The sequence below is a fragment of the Salarias fasciatus genome, chromosome 7, assembly GCF_902148845.1.
Source record: "Salarias fasciatus chromosome 7, fSalaFa1.1, whole genome shotgun sequence".
NCBI classification, from domain to species: Eukaryota; Metazoa; Chordata; class Actinopteri; order Blenniiformes; family Blenniidae; genus Salarias; species Salarias fasciatus.
The window spans coordinates 25,262,121-25,285,035 of NC_043751.1; the positions used below are offsets into that span (position 1 = coordinate 25,262,121).

The 22,915-nt window shown below is 43.5% G+C and overlaps 1 protein-coding gene across 1 annotated transcript in view; it reads right to left on the bottom strand.

Annotated features, from left to right (window-relative positions):
- Positions 1–4,079: 4,079 nt before the first annotated feature.
- b4galnt4a (beta-1,4-N-acetyl-galactosaminyl transferase 4a) overlaps positions 4,080–22,915 on the bottom strand; it is a 143,502-nt gene continuing 124,666 nt past the window's right edge. The window contains exons 9-20 of the mRNA XM_030095527.1: positions 18,387–18,453; positions 15,729–15,893; positions 15,398–15,507; positions 14,604–14,704; positions 14,357–14,430; positions 12,750–14,262; positions 11,993–12,372; positions 6,669–6,822; positions 6,511–6,583; positions 5,704–5,857; positions 4,724–4,850; positions 4,080–4,204 (exon numbers count right to left, since the gene is read on the bottom strand). Of these exons, the coding sequence (XP_029951387.1) occupies positions 4,090–4,204; positions 4,724–4,850; positions 5,704–5,857; positions 6,511–6,583; positions 6,669–6,822; positions 11,993–12,372; positions 12,750–14,262; positions 14,357–14,430; positions 14,604–14,704; positions 15,398–15,507; positions 15,729–15,893; positions 18,387–18,453 (3,033 nt within the window). The 3' untranslated portion in view covers positions 4,080–4,089. The remainder of the gene's footprint in view (positions 4,205–4,723; positions 4,851–5,703; positions 5,858–6,510; positions 6,584–6,668; positions 6,823–11,992; positions 12,373–12,749; positions 14,263–14,356; positions 14,431–14,603; positions 14,705–15,397; positions 15,508–15,728; positions 15,894–18,386; positions 18,454–22,915) is intronic.

The window sequence follows — 22,915 nt, forward strand, 5'->3', positions numbered from 1 at the left end:
CAGCAGTGTTTGTTCTGATTAGACGAGGCTTATGTTCTTCACTGAGAGTGCATTTTTAAAGCTCGTTTAGAACGGCAAGAAAAAGGAGAGGCAGTTGTGCAATAACTGAAATACATCTTCAAATCTCATTGCAGAGATTTTGCAGTCTGTTGCAGTCTGCTCATTCAGTATCGGTGCAGCCAAGGTGAGGTCGGCAAAGTGCTTTCACAAGAAAATTAGAACATCTTTTAACCGAATGTCACGGTTCAATCATTATGTGATTGCCATTCAAGTGCTGCAACATGCTTCAGATGAAGAAAGCAGCATGTTGAAGAGGCCTGTGATTACCTGTTTTTCATCACTTGGGCAGGCGGGTGTGTCAGCACTGGATTTGGGGCACACACACACACACACACACACACACACACACACACACACACGCACACACACACACACACTTTGCATGTGAAAGCATCTATGATGTCTGCTTGGCTGCACATGTACAGGCCTGGATGTGACAGCACATTGTATGGATTTATAATGGAAAAAGTGACCTTGTTCTCACACTCACATGAATCACTCAGTCAGGGGAACCGCATACAGACTCGACCTCTCGGTCCCGTTAATCTGAGCTCCTACACATCGTGGAGGAGATCACAGGAAGTTCGCACTTGCCTCATTCAGACCTCATCTGGCTGTGGTGTGGACTTACTTCACGGCCTTTCGGTGAGTGCGCGTGCACGCTCGGGTTAAACTCCAGGCCAGCTCTCACTCTGAGCAACAAGGGACGCCGAGCAGGGGGGAAGCAGCAACTCTGCCAGGGAATTAAACACGGCCTGAAAACACATCATGTTTGTGTTTCTCACTGCGTTGGTCAGAAAACATGACGTTAGATGGGTTTACCTCATAGATAGTGATGCCAGAGCCACAGGGGATGAATGGAACGGGGTCATTGACGGGTCAAGCTCCGCAACAAAAAGTCTATTACAGCTTGTTAGTAATTTAAATAGTTTCCTGGTGGTGTGGATGTAATCCTGTTCAAAAATAATCTCTTCTCCTTGATATAATTAGAGAAAGGTGCATGTGAATGAATGTTTGGTGCACTTTAAAACTCAATCCTTGTGCACATTTGTTCATATGCACCATGCAGGGATGGGAGTTCAGTTTTATAATGGCTCTTTTCACCATAAGCTGATAAACCCCATTTAAAATATGCATTTTAATGTGTTTCAAACTATACAATCACCACAGCTCTGTGTGAGTGGAGCTCCCCCTTGTGGTCACATAAGAGATCGCGTTTCAGTTTTTCACTTGAATTGTTGGGCAGGATTCTAAGAAGTCCCTGGGTTCAAATACCGGTCAGGCCTTTCTGTGCAGAGTTTGCATGTTCTCCCTCTGTGTGCTTATATTGGGGACTCCAATTTCCCCCCCCCCCCCCCCCCCCCCCCCCGCCCCCCAAAAAAAAGAAAAAAGAAAAAAAGAAAATGCGCATGTGAAGTTAATCTGTGACTCTAAATGGCACCTGATCAGGGTGTAATCAGCCTTGATCAACATTGATTAACTGGGATAAACTCCGCTACCCCGACCTTGTACAGGATTGATGTACAATAATAAATAAGCAAACCAGCAGATTTGAAATATCTTGACGTAAGCATAAAATTTTATTTGCAAAAAGGAAAAAAAAAACACCAAATAAAAAGTACAATACATTCTTAAAATCTTTTCTCTACAAAACAATTTCACAGAAATTACCTTGGAATGTATATTCCTATTTTTCATGTTTATGTTTCTCATATATATAGTCATATAATCAATGTTTTCTTCCTTTTTAAATAGTCCCATGTCAATGTAAAATGATGTACAGTATAGACCTTTTTCTTCCTGAAGAGGGTAAAAAAGGATCTAAGAGGGCGTTGTGACAATCATATAGTCAATAACGGATCTTAAACTCTCATCTATAACATAGATTTTCATTCTGAAGCCCTCAAGTCGCTAATGGTCATTATAAGTAAACTGTATTGCCAAAAGTATTTGCTCGCTTGCCTTCACTGGAGTGACCCTCCATTCTTAAACCATAGGATTTAACCTGACCTCTGTTCCTTTGCAGCTTCAACAGCTTTGATTCTTCTGGGAAGGTTTTCGAAACAGACACCCTCTCCCCAAAACAAGCCATAATCCACCAAACTTAACACTCAGTACAGTCAGACTGGAGCTCATCTGAAGATCAGGAAGTTTGGAGATCTGTGAGTTTTCCTGGCTGTCCTACTATCAGCTGATTGTGAAGAAATTTCCCAGCTGGACTGCACAGGTGCTGTCCTATCACCAGGCTGGCTGACAGCTCTCCTGGGGTCTGGGATGACATCCCCATCCTCCTCTATTACTTATTTTTTCACATATATGAATATATTTGTATTTTAAAATTCTTCCCTGCTGGATTTCACCGAACTCCTGAGAGAGACCCATTCGTTCACTAAAGCGTATAGAAATAGTTTCTGCACTGAGGTGCTGTATTTCATACACCCGTGGCCATTGGGAGTCATAGGAATACATGGATTCAATAATTTGGAGAGCTGAGCAAATACTTCTGGCAATATCATGTACCAAGCTGCATAAATGGAGGCATTGGGAGACAGATGAGTAGTGGAAATAGTGGAGCAGGTGGGTCCAGCTGGACTCCGTCACACCCTCCGCTCCCTCTCAGTAGTCATTCTGAACATTTCTCTGTCTTCATATCATCAAATTCCACCCTGCTGCCACCGATCCTTGTTTCCTCTAAGATAACAAACACACTGACGAGTTTATATTCCATTACAGAGAACCACTTTACCCTCTTTTTTTGTTTTTACAGTGTATCTGAATGTACAGTGACTTCACAGCCTACTGATAAATAAACTATTCCCGTCCGTCTTCAGTCATTAGTTTAGAAACTGCCTGCAGTCAAACCCTGATAAAGGCACACATTTGTGAAACAGCCATGCCTTGCCACCTCGTGTCGAACACACAAACTGCTCTGCTTTGTCTCAGAGCTTTTACAAAAAAAAGCTCCAGACATGAAGTTTTCAGTAGCTCAGCATTCCCTGCCTCTTGTGGAATTTTCTTTTTAAATATGAGGAATTTTTATTTATTCCTCAAAATCCAATATTTAAAATGCAACACTAAAAATAAACATAACATTGTCTGTTTTTCATCCCCTGTTTCTCTTTTATGTGATTCATTTGGTGAGAAAATTGGACATCTGGAGGGGATGGATGGGGAATATCAGGACAATTGGCATAACCAGACAATTTGTTTTTCTTCATCAGTACGTCGTAATAACCACTTTTGAAGAAACCCTCTGCAAATGAAACTGAAGTCATAAATGGAAAGTGAAAATGAGAGTAGAGTCAAAGAAAAAAGAAATCCAGAGGAAGAGATAGAAAGACGATGTACCTGTCAGTATCTGCTTAGAAAAACCTCCCGTGGTTGATAACATCAGTTAGACGGACGAGCTTCAGCACCTCTGTCACTCTGGTATCCAACAGGTAGTTGATGTATTTAGAAATACTGCTTTACCAAAACACAGAGTTCCTCTACTCAAGCCACGCCACCATCTATTTAACATTTGGACGCACATTCTACGAGGCTCCCGCTTGAGAGCGTGTTAGAAAAACAGAAGGTCTTAGGTTGTCTTCACGTCTCCTTGTTAGAAAAACGGTGCTTCCTGTCTTTCGTAAAGCACACGTAAGCAGCAGCAAATACACACTCACTCACTCTCACACACACAGACAAAAAAAAAAACAAAAAAAACAGCTGCTTTTCCCAGTTTGTCTGAAAACATTGCACCAGAAAGGGACGGAGAGCGGGAGGAGGAAAAACAACCCTCGTCTCTCCGGACAGGAGTTCAGTCAGCGACTCGCGTCCGTCTGTGTTTCAGCGCACGCCTCCAAATTTCAGAGCTGCACTCAAGTCTCCTCGAAACAGACGAAACGTGTTAAGCGGGGCCCCGCGGTGAAACCCGGGCGACCCTGGAAAGAGCCTGTTTGAAAGGAAAGGCAGAGTTCAGGCAGTGAGCGAGCTCCACAGGTCTCTCTCACACACAGTGGATCTGCAGGAAGGTCTTCACAGCTGCTGCTATCCTTTTGGACTCTTCTTGTTCTGGGCGTTCCACATGCCTCTTTTGGAGTGGTAGTAGTGAAAGAAGTTCCTTAAGCGAAGTCTCTCTACTTCCAGACCGTTCTGAAGAACCCTACAATAGAAGAGGGGGGAAAAAAAAATTGATTTGATGAAAAACAGTAATAATATTAAAAAAACATTGGGGAAGTAGGAGAATTGAGTGTCATCTGCATAAAAGTTGAATTGAAGATTGTATTTATAGAAAATAAGACCAAATGGGAGGAGATAGATGATGAAGAGGATGGGGCTGAGGACACGGCCCTGAGGGACACCGGAAGATGAGGCAGATGTTTCAGCTTTAGCTTGAAATCATCTTTTCCACATGGACAGAGACCAAAATTTTTCTCAAAATTGTTCCACCATCAATTGTTTCAGGCTATTTCTGGTTTCTCCTCAGTTTCGGTTGAAGCAGGTGGTGCTGGATGACTCATCTTTACCATGTGAAGCTACAACAATAGCAATTCACAAACTGATACTAAACATAGTGTGGCGGTCACACTGTTGTCAGCTCCTCAAGATGAAATGTTAATGACTTCCACATTCAGGTGTTGTCGACTTGGTGACTGAATGAAAACGCTCGTTTCTCAGTTACCTGTCGAGCAGCTCCCAGTCCTCTCCTCCCCAGCGGTCTTTGAATTCCTCTGTGTTCATCCCTCCAATCTTGTCAAAATCAGACTTGTAGATCCCAAACAGGCCGAAGCCGTTCACCTCCCAGTAACCTGAGGGGAAACGGGAGAGGCATGAGTCTCTGTGTGTGATATTGCATCAGATTAACATTATTATTCCCTGTTGTGACTCTCCACAGCAGATTCTGTTCTTCCAACAAACCGCCCCCTGGATCCTCCTCCTTCTCTGTATCGATGAATCACTTCACTGATCTTCCTCTTCTCGTCTTGACTCCTCCTCAGCATCCTTTCTCTGCTCCAAACATTATCAAACCATCTCCAACTCATCACTCACCCACCAAACTGCCTTGACACGCCCCGTCCCTGTAATGTACCCAATATTTGTTTTCTTTTTGACAGATTCATCGTTCTCTTCACCCACCTCAGCTCACCTTTGTGTTTACTGAAGATACTTTTAAATAATATTATCCAAAATATTTTAAAATAAAACAGGCGTTCTCAGAGAGGGTTGAGCCCCCCCCCTGGTCGGGAATCACTGACATAGAATATTGCTTCACTGAAACAATGGGCAGAATTGGCACTCAATGCTTCATTTGTGGTTAAAAACTGGCGAATGAAAGGAAGAAAGAAACAGTATTTCACATATAGTGTGCAATGAACTTCCTACAACTTTTTTTTTACAATCGTACAGGGCATGTTGGGGAGTGGCCAAGGGGTTTAAAATGGGAAAAATGTGGGTCCCTCAAGTAAAAAGCAGTGAATCACTGCTTTAAAGCATCTAATAAAGCTGCTCAGTGTGATCAAGTTTCATACTATTCCATCAAACTCTCTCTGCCTCAGTCCAACGAGTAAATGCTGCAGTTTGATCTCCAAGTAGATGAACAATAACTTTTTTGTGAGGGTGATTAAGTCTGCTGAACACACGTGTAATTTTCAAGTGTTTTACCGTCAGGCTCCAGGGGTGAACTCCCGCAGCTGAGTCTCATCACGATGGGTGCGAACGCCAGGCGTCCCTCCACGCAGTGTTTCCTGATGCTTTCCAGGATGTTGAGAGGAAAGTGGATGTGGAGATCACACAGAAACACGATGCTGTGACTATCCTGTGTGAGAGAAGACACAAAAAAAAGTAAAATATGCCTGTTAATGTTCACAAAATCAGAAGCTTTATTTTTCTCTTGGGAAAAGAAAAAAAAAAAAGTGTGCGCGCTCGTGTGATTGTGAGACGCTGTTCAAATTTGCCTAATATGGGATTTAAGGATTAAAGAGAGTGGAGAAGTCTGGGGCTTGTCTTCACTTCAAGAGCCTGCGGGTCATTTAGACGTGAGTGACGGGCCTGTCATCCCACCACGACAGCACTGACACTCAACTGACGGATCAACGTCTGTCCACATTTCAAGCCGCTCCGAGGCGCCCGGCCGGCGGGGAGAAAGACAGCCAGAGAACGGTGTGAGGGCACGCGCACACAAATAACCTGCGAGAGGGAGTGGATGTGACAGCCGTGGCATACATATGACAGAGGAAATGCAGCTATCTGTCGAGGCGATTCGCCGTCATCCACAGCCGGGCGGGGAGCGCGGAGCAGGAGGAGGCATGGAGATAAGGGCAGAACCATGACAGGCCGGCCCAGCAGTGACAGATTCATTATGCATGAGCGTTCCTTCTGTCTGTCCATCAGCCACCAGAGGTCATGTGAGTGTCTGACCTTCGGCGAGTGGCCTCTTCCTGCTGCCTCCTCTCTGTTTGTTTCACTGACCTCGATGGTGTCCACTCCGATCTGCAGTCCTGCCGAGCGCTCAAAGTTCCCTTCTCTCCGAAGATACTCGTATCTGAGAAAGCAAACATACAGTATGGTCACTTCTAACATTCCCCAGAACAAAGTCACACCCTCCTTAATGGGTTGCTTGCACGCACCGCGGTACGCTGCTGTCTCTGAGCGCCTGCTCCACGTCCATATCTTCACTCTCGAAGTCAACGATGATGATGCTGAAGTTGTCGTCCTTCGTCTGCCGGTGCAGATTCTCCATGTCTGAGATGAACTGCTGCACCCAGCGCGCCTGGTTCTTCACTGAAGGGCGGAGAGAGGGAAGAGCAAGCGAGGGAAAGGAAAGAACACAAGAAAAGTCAGTATGTTCATTCATCAGATGCTTTTAACTAAAGATGGGGTGTCAAATATGACAAATATTATGGGCCAAAACTGTACCACAAAAGGCTTCAGTCCGGCCCATTAAACCACTGAGCAAATTGGAAACATTTCAGAGAAAACCTTGATCTTTACTAATGAAGCATGGAAGTGCTGAAGCATGCTTTCATCTCCTTCCTAAGAAGAGCATCAACAGACTTCAGCTACTCCAGAATTCAGCAGGACAAATACAAAAAGTGGATGTGTTGTGTGTCTTTCTATTTTTTACTGTTATTGTGTTTTAACTTGTGAATCACTTTGAACTACATTTTGTATGAAAAATGCTCTATAAATACAATTTTATTTAATTTCTTAGAAGTAGTGGACACAACACTGGATCCAAACTGAGATATCAGCATGAAAGTTAGCAAACTAACCCTGGGTACCCGGCACACGTTCTTGTGGGAGGGGCTTAACTTCCGCTTCCGGTGTGAGGCGCAGCTCGGCGTTCTAGCTCGGTGTAAACAATGCAGCATTTTGACCAAATCTGTTCCAGTTTCTGCCCAAAAGTTTGGATGTGAATTGGTAGGAGTATCGGTTCACATGCGCTACGAAGTAGGCGGATTTGGGACTCCAGAGACTATCCAGTTGTCGGCTGGTCCAAGCTGCGGGGCTGTATGCTAACAGTCTTAGCCACATACGGGCTAACCGGCTTTAGCACCGATTAGCTCATACTGCTCGGAGCCAAAGCGCCACAAAAGTCGGAAGAGTGGATATTTTACAAGAACAACAAAGAAAGAACAACAAAGAACATGCCAAAGACGGACGACATGGAGGAGATCAAACGATCATTGAACTTTATGTCTGGAGAACTGTCAAAGATAACATCACAACAGGAGCAGCTGCTCAAACTCGTGGATGAAGTAGCAACCCTGAAAACTCTGTTAAATGAAAAGGAGAAAAGGATTTCTTTCTTGGAACTACGAGTCGATGAACTTGAGCAGTACACACGGAGGGAGGATTTAATCATTTCTGGGCTGGAGACCCGACACCGGACCTACGCCAGAGTGACAGCCAACGCAGAGACCACGGAGGACGCACCGCGGGGAGAGCTGTTGTCGCTGGAGCAAGAGGTGGTGGATTTCTTGAACAGTAAAAACATCAACATCCGTAAGGAAGCGATTTCTGTTTGTCACACTTTACCCAGAAAGTCAGAAAACACCAGACCTGCTATTGTAATACGTTTCATTAGCAGGAACATGAAAAACGATGTCTTAATGCAAGCAAGAAATCTGAGAGGCACAAATGTATTTATGAACGAACATCTTACAAAAAAGAACGGAAGCATCGCGAGAGAAGCAAGACTTTTGAGAAAGCAGAGTAGGATTACTGGGACATGGACAAGGAATGGAAATGTATGGATAAGAGAAAACGATGGAGCAGCAAGGATGATTAGAGACATGAAGGAACTTGGGAGATACAAGACTGGACATTGATGGAAGACTGGACAATGAAGGAGGAAGGCTACGTCTGAGAAGATCTGAAAACGCTGAAAGCAAACAGGTTGGGTACACATCATCATGGACTTACACACTGATGTGGTTATGGACACAAACGTTGACACAAACAGTGATAAAATTTATGAATTGGAAACTGAGTTAGCACATAAGATTATAACACTTGAAGATTGTAATTATTATACAGCAAAACAGTTTAATACTAGAACGGATGATGTTTCTGATAAAGCATTTTCGATCATACATCTTAATAGTCAAAGTCTGACATGTAAATTTGAAAAAATTAGGGAGTTTTTCAGTGATCTTAAACGCACCTTCAAAGTAATAGCCATTACAGAAACATGGTTAAAGGACATACATATTAACAAGGTACACATTGACGGTTACAACATGTTTTATTTAAATAGGTTAAAGAAGAAAGGAGGAGGTGTTGCCCTCTATGTTGATGCAAATCTAAAATGTAAGATTGTGGAGCAGAAAACAACTGTGAGTGACTTAATGGAAATATTAACTATAGAAATCATTAATGACAAGGGTAAAAATATATTAGTAAGTTGTGTGTATAGACCGCCGGGGGCAGGTATTGACTCATTCACAGATAAAATCATTGAATTGTTTGAAAATGTTAATAAATCTGTAATCGTGTGTGGGGATTTCAATATAGATATTGGAAACCCTGCAGTAACCAACAATTTTAAAAATTATATGGAAATGGCTGGCCTATGCCCCATGATAACTAAACCAACCAGGATCACTAGTCACAGCGCTTCTATCATAGACAACATATATACAAATATATACGGTGAAATAATTAGTGGCATCTTCATAGTAGATGTAAGTGATCATCTCCCTGTGTTTCTAATCTATGAAAAATTGTGTTTTGATTTTGTGCAAGACAATACTCCAATTGTTATAAGAGATAAATCAAGTAAGGCTTTAGAGGCCTTTAAAGAAGACCTCAAAAAGCAAAATTGGGATCATGTATATGTAAGTAATTTAAATGATGCCTATAATTCATTTATGACTACATTCATAACCTTATATAATAAAAATTGCAAAATGATTAAAATTCGTGGTCAGGATAAGAGAAATACTCATTGTCCATGGATGACAAACGGATTGAAGAATGCATGTAAGAAAAAAAATTACTTATACAAGTTGTTTCTTAAATTGAGAACAAAAGATGCAGAGGTTAAGTATAAAAAATATAAAAATAAACTTGTATCAATTATAAGAATACAAAAAAAGGACTATTATACCAAATTATTGGACAAAAATAAAAATAGCATTAGAAATACATGGAGTATAATAAACACAGTCTTGCATAAAAACAAAGCTAAATCATATATCCCAAACTATTTCACAAAGAATAATGTAGATATCTTTGGTAAAGAGGAAATAGTGAATGAATTTAATGACTTCTTTGTGAATACTGGACCAACTTTATCACAGCATATTCCTAAGGTAAACACAGACAATGATTGTAATATAGCAGAAAATGTAAATAGTATTTTTCTGGAGAGAGTGCATGGGAACGAAATTTTGTCAATTGTGAATAAATTAGCGAACAAAAAATCCAACGATTATACAGACATGAATATGCTGCTGATAAAGAACATTATAGATGCTGTTATTGAACCTTTTACGTATATATGTAATCTGTCATTCACCACCGGACTGTTTCCTGACCATATGAAAGTAGCTAAAATAATACCACTATTTAAAAAAGGTAATAAAAATGATTTTTCAAATTACAGACCCGTGGCTTTGCTATCACAATTTTCAAAGGTATTAGAGAAATTGTTTGTGATTAGACTGAATAAATTTATTGAAACATACAAAATTTTAAGTCCCAGCCAGTATGGTTTTCGTGCAAATCATTCAACTGCAACAGCATTAATGGAGCTGACTGAAGAAATCACCAATGCTATGGACAATAAGCAATTTTTAGTAAGCATCTTTGTCGATCTTCAGAAAGCATTTGATACATTAGACCATGAGATACTTCTGCAAAAATTATACAAATATGGTATCAGAGGAGTCGCACATCAATGGGTCGCAAGTTACCTAAAAGATCGAAGTCAGTTTGTGGAAGTTAATGACACAAAATCCAACTTTTGCAATATAACTTGTGGGGTACCCCAGGGCTCAGTCCTTGGACCAATTCTTTTTCTCCTCTATGTGAATGATATTGTGTCTGCTTCAAATGTACTAAAATGTATTTTATTTGCAGATGATACCACATTGTTTTACACGGGAAAAAACATAAATGAGGTGTTACAAACAGTGGAAAATGAGTTTCAGAAAGTATTACATTGGTTTAATGCTAACAAACTATCTATAAACATTAACAAGACAAAATTTATGGTCTTTACTTGTAAAGAAAAAGATATTGGTGCAAGACTTTCCATTCAAGGGTTAGAGATCGAACGAGTGCACGAAGTAAAGTTCTTGGGTGTTTTAATTGATGAACATTTAACATGGAAATCACACACAGAACGTGTTAAAACAAAATTATCCCAAACTGTTGCTGTGTTACACAAGGTTAAAGAGTCTCTCAATAAGAATGCTTTATTACTGTTGTATAATTCCTTAATTATTCCACATTTGACTTACTGTATAGAAGTGTGGGGAAATGCATGTAAAACCTACCTTGATCCAATTTGCATTTTACAGAAACGTGCTCTTCGTGTTGTAAATGGCAGTGGATACAGAGCTCACACAAATCCAATTTCTTTACAATTAGGAACATTAAAATTTAATGAATTGGTTGAACTTAACGTTCTCAAATGTATGTATAAAGCTCACCAGAAAACATTACCAGAAAACCTGCAAAATAGATTCAAAAAGAAAGAAAGTAAGTATAATTTAAGAGGATCAGATTTTTTTTGTAAACCTAAGTTTAGAACTAAACCAAAGGAAAGGTGTATCTCAGTCCACGGTGTAAATCTATGGAACAGCCTTGAGTGTGAAATCAAAACCTCAAAATCCATCCATTGTTTCAAAAAGAGTGTGAAACTAATTCTGATGGATAGATACAAAGACGCCATGTAGGACATCTTTGAAATTTGTGTTGTATGATGACAACTTGTTTTTTTGTTATGTATTGTTTCTTTGTTATGTATTGAATGTAGCGCGCACATCGGAAGTTTAAAGGATTTCTGAATTGACAAGGGGCAGATATTATAAGCTTTTGCTTCTTTCTGTACCTTTTCATTCATATCTGTGCTGAAGTATGCAGATGCAAGTATGTTGCATTCACTTTTTGTTTTATTTAAATGAATGAAATAAATAAATCAAATCAAATCAAATCAAATCAAACTAGCATTAGCCTCAAAGGTATACTGTCAGAGTGAGTTTGTAAAAACCTGCAGAATGTAACAGTTTTTCAAACATCTGTCTGTATTTTGCACCAGGTTTCATTTGCATTGGCTTTATGTTGAGATTAGAGTAATTTTTGGCTATAATTGCAACGATTTGTTTGGAATTTTTACAGTTTGCTCTGAGGTTTGATGGGCCAGATTGGAGCATCTTCTTGACCGGTTTCCACCCACGGGCCTTATGTTTGACACACCACTGGAGTCGAGCTGTTGACTGACCTGGCACCACAAAATGCACCATGACATCCCTCCTCCACTGCAGCATCACCGGCTGGCACAGCAGCGGCTTGGCGTAGGCCGTGCTCCAAGCGGTGGCTCCCGGCCGGACCGGGGACCTGGTGGAAGGGGGCGGCGGCGGGGTGGTGAGGCCGGGCGTGGCCGTGGACGGGGCGGAGGCCGGCGCCGAGGCCGGGGCGGAGTCCGTGTTCTCCAGACTCTCCTCCCCCTGCCGGCCGCGGTGGAGCAGCAGGTAAATGTACTCCGAGAGGCGCAGCACGCTGCGGCCGCGCTCCATCAGCTCCAGCTCCACCAGGTAACGGTTCCCTCGCGCCGAGTCGCGCCGCTTCTCCACGTTGATGATTCGCAGCAGGGTGTAGATTCTGGGGCACAGAGGAAAAAAATGCAAATGTGGAGACCATAAAAGGTTTCTTCTCCACCATTCAACGTACAGACAAGCCACGTGTGACGACGTGGCTCATTAAGCACGGGACTGTCAAGTTTGCATGTTTGATGAAGGAGGAAAAATGAAAAACAACTGCAAACAAATAGCATCAAGGTTTTCGGGCACCGCAGCAGAAAATGGTAATCAGCACAGCGAGGTGTGCTGACAAGAAGCTGAAGCACCAGGGCATGACCAATATGTTCCCTGTAAAATTACTTTGGTCTTTACATAATGGTTAGCATAAAAAACAAAACAACATGAAATTAAAGCCCTCTTTCTCTCATACTCTTCTCACTTCCCCCCCTTGGCGCTCACCCTCCGTTCCGTTCGTTGAGCTTCTCCATGTACTGCGCCAGCACGTCCACCACCTCGCTCTCCGCCAGCTGGAGGTTTCCGGACACGTTGCAGCGCAGGTCGTTCCAGTCGGAGCGCAGCAGCTCGAAGTCCATGGGGTTGACGGAGAAGGTCCTCTGCCAGTTGATGCTCTCCTCCGCCCAGCCCGGCCGGGCCTCCACCTCTTCGTAGCTGTAGTCGGACATCTCGCCTTCCTCCGGCTCGGGCTCGGGCTCGGGTTCGGGGTCGGGATTGGAACGGTTGGTTTCTTGGTCGTTGTCGGTCTGGTTGGGTTCTGGATCCGGCTGTTGGTGAGACTCGGTGATCTCTGAGGTCTTGAGGTACGAAGTGACTCGTGTTTGGCCTTGAACAATGTTTTCTGTGTCGTTCGACCCTGGAGGCGTAACGGGAGGACGAGGCGGATCTTGGTGATAGGAGAGTGGGATCAGCAGGTCTCCTTTTCTGGGTAGATCAGCTGTGACAGTAGTTTTTGAGTCTCGCATCTCCCCTTTCCTTTTACTTTTCTCTGCTTGTTTTGGTCCGACCCCCTTGCTGGCAGGTTTTTGCACGATTTCATTGACACTCCCATTATGAGGCGTCGCCTTACCTGGTTTAGTGGGGGGATTGGGCCAGAGCTGAGGGGCACTAATGAGGCTCCGACCTCCTGTTACTCCTCCCACAACACGTCCTTTGGCACCCAGGTTAACCAGCTTGGTAGTTTTCCCAGTTTGGTACAAAAAGACACCTGGGAAAACTTCTCTTGGGTGGCGAGACGCCCTGTCCTCCCTCCTCTCTCGCCGCTGCTCCCTCTCCCTCTCTTTCTCCCTTTCCTTTGCCGGCCGAGGCCTTGTGATGTAGATCTTGTTCTCCTCCTTCTTGTCCTTCTTGCCTCCGGTGAGTTTACTGTTCTCGTGGAGGATGGTGCTGTGGGCGGAGTTGCTGAGGATCTGCCTGGCTCGGCTGGCGAGGGCAGAGAGGGACGACTTCTGGGGGAAAAGGAGGGAAGACTTGCTGAATTTAACGCGCAACTCGCCTCCTTTCTCCGATCCGGCACCTTTCTTGACCGGATCGACCTCTGAAGGATCAGTACGGACCCAGGACAGAGAGCGGCCCCGAACCACACTCTCCATCTCAGGTCGGAGAACCCTGGGCTGGGGCTCCTCCACCTCCTTTGTGGAGTCCTGTCTCATGTATCCTCTGGTGTGATCTCGTCCCCAGTCTCTGTCCAGACCTCGGTCTCTGTGAGGGAAGTGTCTCCTCTCTCTGCGCCGTACGACGCTGTCAGCGTTTCCCTCGTCTTCTCCGTTGGGCTCTTCACCCTCCTCCTCCTCCTCCGCTCCTCGGTCGGCCGGCGTGGGCCCGGGCCTCGAGTGTTGATGTGGAGGCTTCGAGGTGTGGCTGCTCTGGCTGGGACGAGACGGCTTCTTGGGCGCTTGTGTCCCAACGATTTCTGCCTCGTCCTCCGTATCCACCATTTCCTCCTCCTCCAGGAAATCTCGAGACACAAAGAACACATTCAGCTGAACGACTGCGCACTGATGTTTGCAATTATGTGTCTCTGAGATGTTTGTTTACTCGTTGTTAGTTACCATCTGGGTTGGGGAAGAAGAACGGTCTGTCATCCTCTTCCTCATCCATCTTCATATATTTGTAAAAACCAAACCTGTGGCAAACCAAGACACACACACACACACACACACACACACACACACACACACACACACACACACACACACACACACACACAGCCTCAAGCATTAACAGAAGGTGGATATATATAAACCACGGACAAAAGTTGTAGTGGCACTTCAGGAGGTAAAGCAATAGCATCCTTACTTTTCCAAGTAGATAGGAGACTCTCTGTAGAAACACTTGTTCTCTCGCTCCATGTGGGTGAGGCGGGTGAAGTCGTTTGGGTAGACGAAAGACAGATAGACCTGAAGAGCAGTTAAATATCATTAAGAAGGGAAGAAAGAAAAAAAAAGAGGCCTCAGATGGGAAGAAGAAGTCGCTTTCATTCTTCCGCGAGGCACAGATTAACGCCAGTGTTTAATTAAAAGCAGCCACTCTACATAATGCCGCAGTTTGTTAAGGTGACTCCTGCCAAATTCAAAATGGATTTGCTGTGTAACTCCTGGCTCTCGTTTCTGGTTCGTCGCTTTGTCTCTGCTGCAGTAACTCTGTCTGACCCAAAGGGGGAAGCAGTGCACAGCTCAACTCCACCACCTGATAGAGGGGAGGAAAAGCACCGACACTGACTGGATGGTCATAATTTCATGATTGAATATTGGAGAAGGGGTAGGATTAAATAAGTTTTACGTTGTTCTTCCCCAAGACATATAGATGAACACTGGGTATAGATTCATTTATTTCTTGTGAATGTATATTATACAGAAAATCAAAATGCATTTAGGATTTTTTTTGTATGTATCTGTATTTTATGTGTTTTGACATGTCTGCAAGAAATAAAAAAAAAAGCAATAAACATATCACATGCATGCCTTCTCTGTTTTTCCTTCAAGATTTGGTGTCACTATCTTGTACTGTAGTGAATTACTGGCAATAAACACAACATTCACACCATCTTGTAGAAACTGATGCAGAGAAAAAGGTTCGTCTGTAAAACGTACAAACTGCAGGCCCTGGTATCTGGCGATGGGAAAGTCTTTGACCACATAGGTTGGAGAGTAGAGACAGGCTGGAAGGACGTTTTCCAGGCGAGAGGGATCGATCATCGGGGCTGAGGAGGGAGAGAGAGAAAAAGACGAGTAAATATTTAACTGGAACAAACGGACCCTTAAGATGCAGGAAATTTGAAGATGAATGTGATTATGGCAACCAGACGGCACGTCGGTCTGAATCCAGCTGAAGTGACAGCTGCGGCGATTTGGAGCCAGACAGTCTATCAGAGAAAACGACAGGCCAGAAAATGAGGATGAAGCGATGAGAGGGTGAATTTACTGCTGTAGAAGGTGTCCCTGGGGTCCGGCTTCAGCATGTCGGCCCCGTGCAGGCTGAGCCGCCGTGCCTCCACGCCCGGCGGCCGAGAGTCCTCCGGGAGACGGACGTGACTGGCCAAGGTCTGAGGGATGTGATCCACGCTGTTCATCTTCAGATTGGACTCATCTGGAAAAAAAAAAAAGACAGTTCAAAGTGTGGGAGGTGTAAAGCTGGAAGAGGAGGAATTCACAACTGCTTCAATAATTTAATGTCTGCAAATTGATTAGTGCCTTTTAATCATGTCAAAGATACACTAAATACACACATACACACACACACACCACCACAATCATACACCCACATAGAGTCCTATTTACAGTGTTGGAGACACCCTTTTAATTCATCATACGTCTTAAACATCCAGGACAAAAGACCAAAAAACAAAAAGAGAGGCAAGTGGGAAAGAAACAATAGAAACAGAGGAAAAGGAGGAGGAGAGCAGGAACAAAAGGAAATTAAAAAAAAAAAAAAAAGTTGGAAGTAAACAAAAAGAGGACAGAGCCGAGTCATAATTATACCAATCGATAGCAGGGAGGGAGGCGAGAGCACGTGTGATTAATGACATGTCAGTAGCATGGCCTGATGGGAGAAATGCTTTCTAATTAACAGGACGGCCAGCTTCATTTTCACCCTCCGGAGGGCGGCGTGCGCACGCTCACTGCGTTTCTCCAACAATCAGACATCTGTTGATGGTTTCCAAGTTTCCACAAAACAATGGTACCATCTTCCATTTCTCTCGTGTTTCACATTTTATGCATGTATCTTCAAAAGTGAAGCACAAATATCAGGTTTTCCAGCATCATGCTAACACTGATACAGATTGTGAATATTAGTGAAATACTGCAGCAGCAAAACTGTTGCATTATGGGTGTTTTTACACTCTTTATACAAGCAAGAAGAAAGAACACAGAAGAAGATGGTCCAATTAAAAACCCCTTCAAGTCCATTAAAGATCTGCTTACTGAGGACATAAGTGGAACCAGGAACATTCCAAAGCAGCAAGGCGTGAACAACTAGTTGTTCCACATAACAACGCACTAATTCAACCTCCTGGATTTAACCTGGAGACTGGTCCTCCAAAATGAAAGGAAAACCTCCAAAAAACCTCCATCAATAGCATGACGAGGACCCGACCTGTGCTGTCTGTCCAAGTCCAGCGACCCTCAAACACATCTTGACTGGTTGTGAGACAAAAGCAGGTCCTGAAGGGTTTGGCAGCAGCAATGGAGAGCAAGAGGAATGTCATCAACTCTTTATTTCTGACAGCCACCAATCCAACTGTAACACTGTATTCATCCCAGAAAAGGCCCAACTGTTCCCAAACCAAACCAGAGGCTGGACAGCTAGCCAGCTAGAAGATGCTGGTCGATATCAGCAAGAAAACTGATTTTTCCACCTCTAGATTCCAGCCACTACCTTTCAGCTAGACCTGGATCTCTGGTTCCTTCACATCAAAGAGCTCACAGTTCCATGGGAGATTTCAACCAAAGAGGCCTATGAGCTTATGCTACAAAGAACCGGCAGCTGACGCTCAACAAAGGGAATGGAAGGCTGAAATCTATGTAGGGGACGTGGGACACAGAGGTTTTGCGGCTTCTTCCACCATCAGGCTGCTGAAAGATCTTGAAATCCACAACAGACAGATAGATCAGCGTCAAAAGGAGCAGCCAGCGGATATAGACTAAGCAGAAGGGCCCTGGCTGGGCTCGAAGATCAACAACACGGTGTTCTCACTAGTCCATAACTGACAAAGCTCTCAACATCAAGGCAAACCTCAGATGAAAACCATCTATTGGCACAAAGGACAGTTTTTTCCATCACTTTCCTTGTTTATTGATTCTGCAAATATTCTCCATGAGTTCACGGGAGTAAATAAAGAGGATGAAACTACCACATAATCTGCAATACAGCTCTTTCAAAGGAGATATAATAGAAAGAGAAAATCAGACGTGTGTTCTCAGGCTGTTCACTGAATCAGCGTTTGAGGATGTACGGCGCTGGTGCCATGTTGCTGTTGAGTCACTCGTCTCTGTGAGAGAAAGTGTGTGCGGAAAAAAGTATTTGAAGTGTGTGAATCATCAGCATAATTTCACAAGCGAAGTGAAGAAATGCTTCTTAAGTACTACAATATTAACTGGAAGTCAATCAGAGCTTAATTAAACAGCGGAATAAGTGTCACTGAGCAAGCTTTTTTTTTTTTTTTTTTTTTTTTTTGGGTACAAAATACTTTCCAGAGTGAAAGAACGGAGTAAAGCTCAGTGAGAGGGAGAGACGAGAAGGGAGGAGGTGGGAGAAGCCTGGCTTCTCATCCAGCAGGTGACCTCATGGACACCAGGCCTCATTCTTCTCTGTCGGAGCTCGTCTGAAACAAGGATCCGGGGTTTGGCGTGAATCCACAAAACACTGCAGCTTTCCTTTCCCCGAGACGACGACCGCGTGTTCCTTTTTCCCCCGTTAACAACACCGAATCCTGGAATTGCAGACGTCTACTCTGGAACCGGTCTTTTTATAAAGCTGTATTTCCTGATTGGATTAATGAATTAATGTGTTGCATTGCTTCGTTTACTTCCTTTTCACTGGTCAGTGTGAAAACAATTTCAGTGCAACATTTCAACGTACCTGTGTACAAGGAGATGTAGGCCGAGTCGACGACTTCGTATTTCAGGCCGGGGAGGAACGGACGCCACTGTTTGCAGGAAAGCAGGAGATTGGAAGAAAATTAATGAGAATAGTAAATGTCAGCGTGAGAAAAGTTTAAGGTGAGCGGGAATCGTCCGTCACTCTTTGCTCGGCTAAAGGGTGACACACTGTGTGTTATTGATCTCAGCATCAGCGCAGGATCGATCTGTATAAACACACTCACAAAGAGGGAGAGAAAAAGGAAAGAGGAAGGCAGACGTGAGGCATACGCAGGGAGGAAGAAATGAGACGCGATGAGGGACGAAGGAAGGAAGCAAAAGGATACAAATCAGAAAAGTGGGCATAGAAAAACAGATGAGTAGGGGTACAATGGGAAGAGGAGAGAGAGAGAGAGAGAGAGAGAGAGAGAGAGAGAAGCTACAATTCGTCTAAATAGATTTCACAATTACCTCGTCACTTCTGGTTACTCAGGACGTAATCACAGGAGACAGGTCATTTTCCAACCCTCAACTTGAGAATACAAATATAAACACCCTCCTCAGGCACATGCAAATACTCCCGTGTGTGCGCACAGACACACACCAATATAACTAATTGTAGCATCCATCTATTGTGCACTTCATACACGCACAGAAAGCACAGATGCCCACCGAAGAGCACATGTGTAAGAACAGCAAGCAGGGACAGAGTGCGACGCCACGCTGCGCAGCAGCAGGCAGCGGCTCAGCAAGCCGCCGAAGGTTTCAGGATTGTGTCATTATTTCAGGGTGATTGTTTTTCAAGATCAAGCCAGACGCCTGTCACAGCAGAAACTAAAGGACGGAGAGAACAGAGCGCATGCGAGTTGAAATTCACAAGGTGTAAAGTTTTCCTACAGTGGAACGGCGGTTCCACTTCCAGTATTCTTTAACAGCGTTAACGCTATTGTTTACTGCAAGTGTGTGCGGTTTTATTCCAAAAGCAACCAACAGTGCCCACGAGTGGCGTGGCACACTAACAATACAGTTTTCCATCGTATTCACACACTGTTCTGGTGTAAACGAGGTGTTTTTTGCCCTGACGGAGCCTTGATGAGTAATTGATCTGAGAGCATTGTGGGAAACTCCCAGAAGCAGGTCCACCGTCACACAACATGCATGATGACGAATGGATGTTGACACAAACACGATATTTGCATCTTATTTCCATTTCGGGGAAATAAACTTGCCATTTGTAACCGTAAAACTTTACAGCGACATGCCAGCAGTGACAGCACGTGTGCACAGCTGCAGTGTGAGTATGAATTGGCCCTCCCTCCCTTTCATCCCGCTCTCTGCTGATGTGTGTGAAGACGAGTTGCTTTGTTTCCTTTCTGCACTCTGATAGCAGCAATAAAGCCACACTACTGGAGGCGGCCATGTTTCCTGTTTGCTATTGTCATGTGAAAGCTGTGAACTGGGAAACCGTCCCAAGCTAGTAAATCTGCCAGTTTCCAGCTGTAGGAAGTGTGTGTGTGAGTGTGTGTGTGTGCTGGGGATTGTCAGGCCTGCGAGGGATTCGGTCCAGGACAGGCGTCGCCTTCAGCAGAGACCTGCTCCGACTATCTGTGACCCCAGACTTGAATAAAACATTGAACGAACCGAGGAGTGCGTGAATCCAGACAGTCGTCCTAACACTGCAGATCTGTGCCGTTTCCCAGCAGTCAGCAACAACTTCCACCAGTCCCCGAACTCCCAGGAGAGCCGGAGGCCTGCGGAAGCTTTGATAACACGACCTGATCAATGCAGCCATTTCTGAGTTTAGGCAGTTCATGGTTTTACTTGAATTTTAAATGCAACACATTCTTAAACTTGAAAAGCGCATTAAAAAAAAAAAAAAACCTCAAGGCTTGACTTTCGAGCTTTTCGATCTAGTTTTTAATCACATGTCACGGTCTGCTTTTAAAGCTTCTTGTTGCAACACAGCATTGTGTTTCAGTCTGAACCGGAATCGGTTATCTGTCTTACTGAAATGCAAAGTGAAAAACACAGACGGTTTTTTTTTTTCCTTTTAGGAAATGTTATTCAAAACAGAACAGCTTCTCATATTATTACAGATTTATGCTTCCAGTCAAATGTGCTGTAAAAATTTCAGCGTCAATACCAGTTAATGCAGGAGAGCACGCAGAGGTCAGCACAGCCAAACATTCCTTCAGTCATGATCCGCTTTGTGAAAACATGCATGAACGTCTAAAGCTATGGATTTGCCTCTGGAGTAGTGGGTAACGCTCTCGCCTCACAGTGAGAAGGCCGCTGGTTTGAGTCCGCCTGTATGTGTGGAGCTTTCATGCTCGTCTTGTGTGGCTTTCCTCTACATCAGGGGTGTGAAACATAAGGCGCACGGGCCAAAAGGCGCTCCAACCCATCGCCTATATTCAAATAGACTTTATGTTAGTGTTGAAATGTCCAGCTGCTCGTCTTGTGCACATGTGGTGTGCAGTTTAAGCAGCATAAAAAAAGCAGAGTCTGCCTCATTTGCCCTAAAAGTTCAACATAGAGGAGAGAAAATCAATATCTGAGGGGGGAACCTATAAAACGAAGCGACCGAAGGGGAGGATGACAATGGGAAGCCGGCGAAGTTGTTTCATCAGACTCGGACCGCCCGCCGACACATGAAGGTTTGATATTGTTTTCAATCAGCTGGCCCAAAGTGGGTTTTCCTGTGCAAGTGCACATACTGTGTACACACACACACACACACACACACACACGTGCGCACACGCACAACACACAGCAGCGGTTTGCCTCTGGTTTGACTGAGAACAGGTTATTTTGATCCCCCAATGATCGGGATGTTATTGCTTCAGAGGCAGACCGCTGTGTTTTTTTCCCTCCTCGATTCAATCGTTCTGTGAAGCCTGGGGCGTTTAGGATATGGAGTTGTTTTTTTAATGTAACACAACAGAAAACTATGTGGATTCTGACACATTTCTGTGAGGTTTGGAGGTCAAGTGAGAAAAAAAACAACACTTCTTTGACAGATATCAGTAATATTTTTTTGTATTTTGTCGACCTTGAGGATTTGTTTGAGGTTCACTTTATACTTTCTGAGCATTTTCTCTCTTTTCCTCCACTGTGTAATTCACTCTTTTGTTCCAAAGTAGAACGGCAGATAGAAAATTACGTACGTTAACAAGACTGACAACACCTGCTAATGTGAAAAGGGCAAAAAGGAGGAACGGTGGCTTTTCATTTAATTAGCCTTTAATTATAGTGAGTAGCTTTAACCGTCATTTAAAATAGCTGTCTGTCTTTGTGACAGCGGAGGAGGGGAACGTTTCAAACTGTGAGGCCGAATTAAAAGCCTGGGCAGTGGAAATAACTCATTTAACACCTTTTGACTGTGAATACACACACACACACACACACACACACACACACACACACACACACACACACACACACACACACACGAAGGGACGGTTCTTGAATATTTCATTTATTTAAACGAAACACCACAACCAACCAATAACCATCAGGCTGGAGGGGGCTGGGTTAGAAATAAATGCGATATTTCCAAGAAAAACTGAACAGAATAGCTCAGTTTTAATATTTACCGATGTAAAAATGTTAGTTTTACCGTACTGATGATGTGTTGTTAGAATTGTAATCTTTTTCTAATGTTGAAACTATTAAAGAAGCGTCATTGAACCACATTAAATCACAGAACCATAAAAAATTCACAGCTGAAAACATACTGTAGAACAAGTAAACATACTCATAATTTGCTTACATAAATAAAATAAAAAAATAAACAAACAAACAAACAAATGTTGGCGTCTGTTTTAAAAGTACATTTGTTAATAATAACTTTGTAGGTCCTCCTGACCGACGGAACAATGAATTGTTTTCTGTCTCCTCGTGAGACTTTTCACTGATAAGAAAAATAAGAAAAATCAGGAAAATCCATCCAGTAATATCTTTTAATATTAAGGGAAATTGGATTGGACTTCTGGGAAATTAGATTCATGTTGTCGGCGTATTAACATTTCCCAACTTGTTTCATTTTTCATCTCTTTAGAAAATAAATGAATAAATGGCTGAAATGTTTTGTGATGAATGAGACGACAGGTGAGCGGGTCATGAGTGGACAGAGCGCTGCACAGTGGTGCAGTGGGCGGCACTCCCGCCTCACAGCGGGAGGAACCCTGCTTCGAGTCCAGGCTCAGAGGTCTACATGTTTACCCTGCAAGCGTCTTTTCTTTGGTTTTCTCGATTTACTCAGATCTTCGATAAAGTGTGCTTCCCTCCCTGCTAAATAGATTACACTTTTAGTTTGCGTGCATTTTGTGGGCACTACACAAATGTGAAAACAGGACATTTTCTCTGCTGCCAGAATAATTCATCACTTATATTTGAAACGGTTTGTCATCGCTCGCGATAAATTTGAATAAAAGACAAAGAGCAGCACAGGTGCTTTTACTGACGTCTTTGTGTTTCTGCTGCCAGACACTGATTTGGCCGGAGCGGGAGTGGCTTCATTGAGAATGA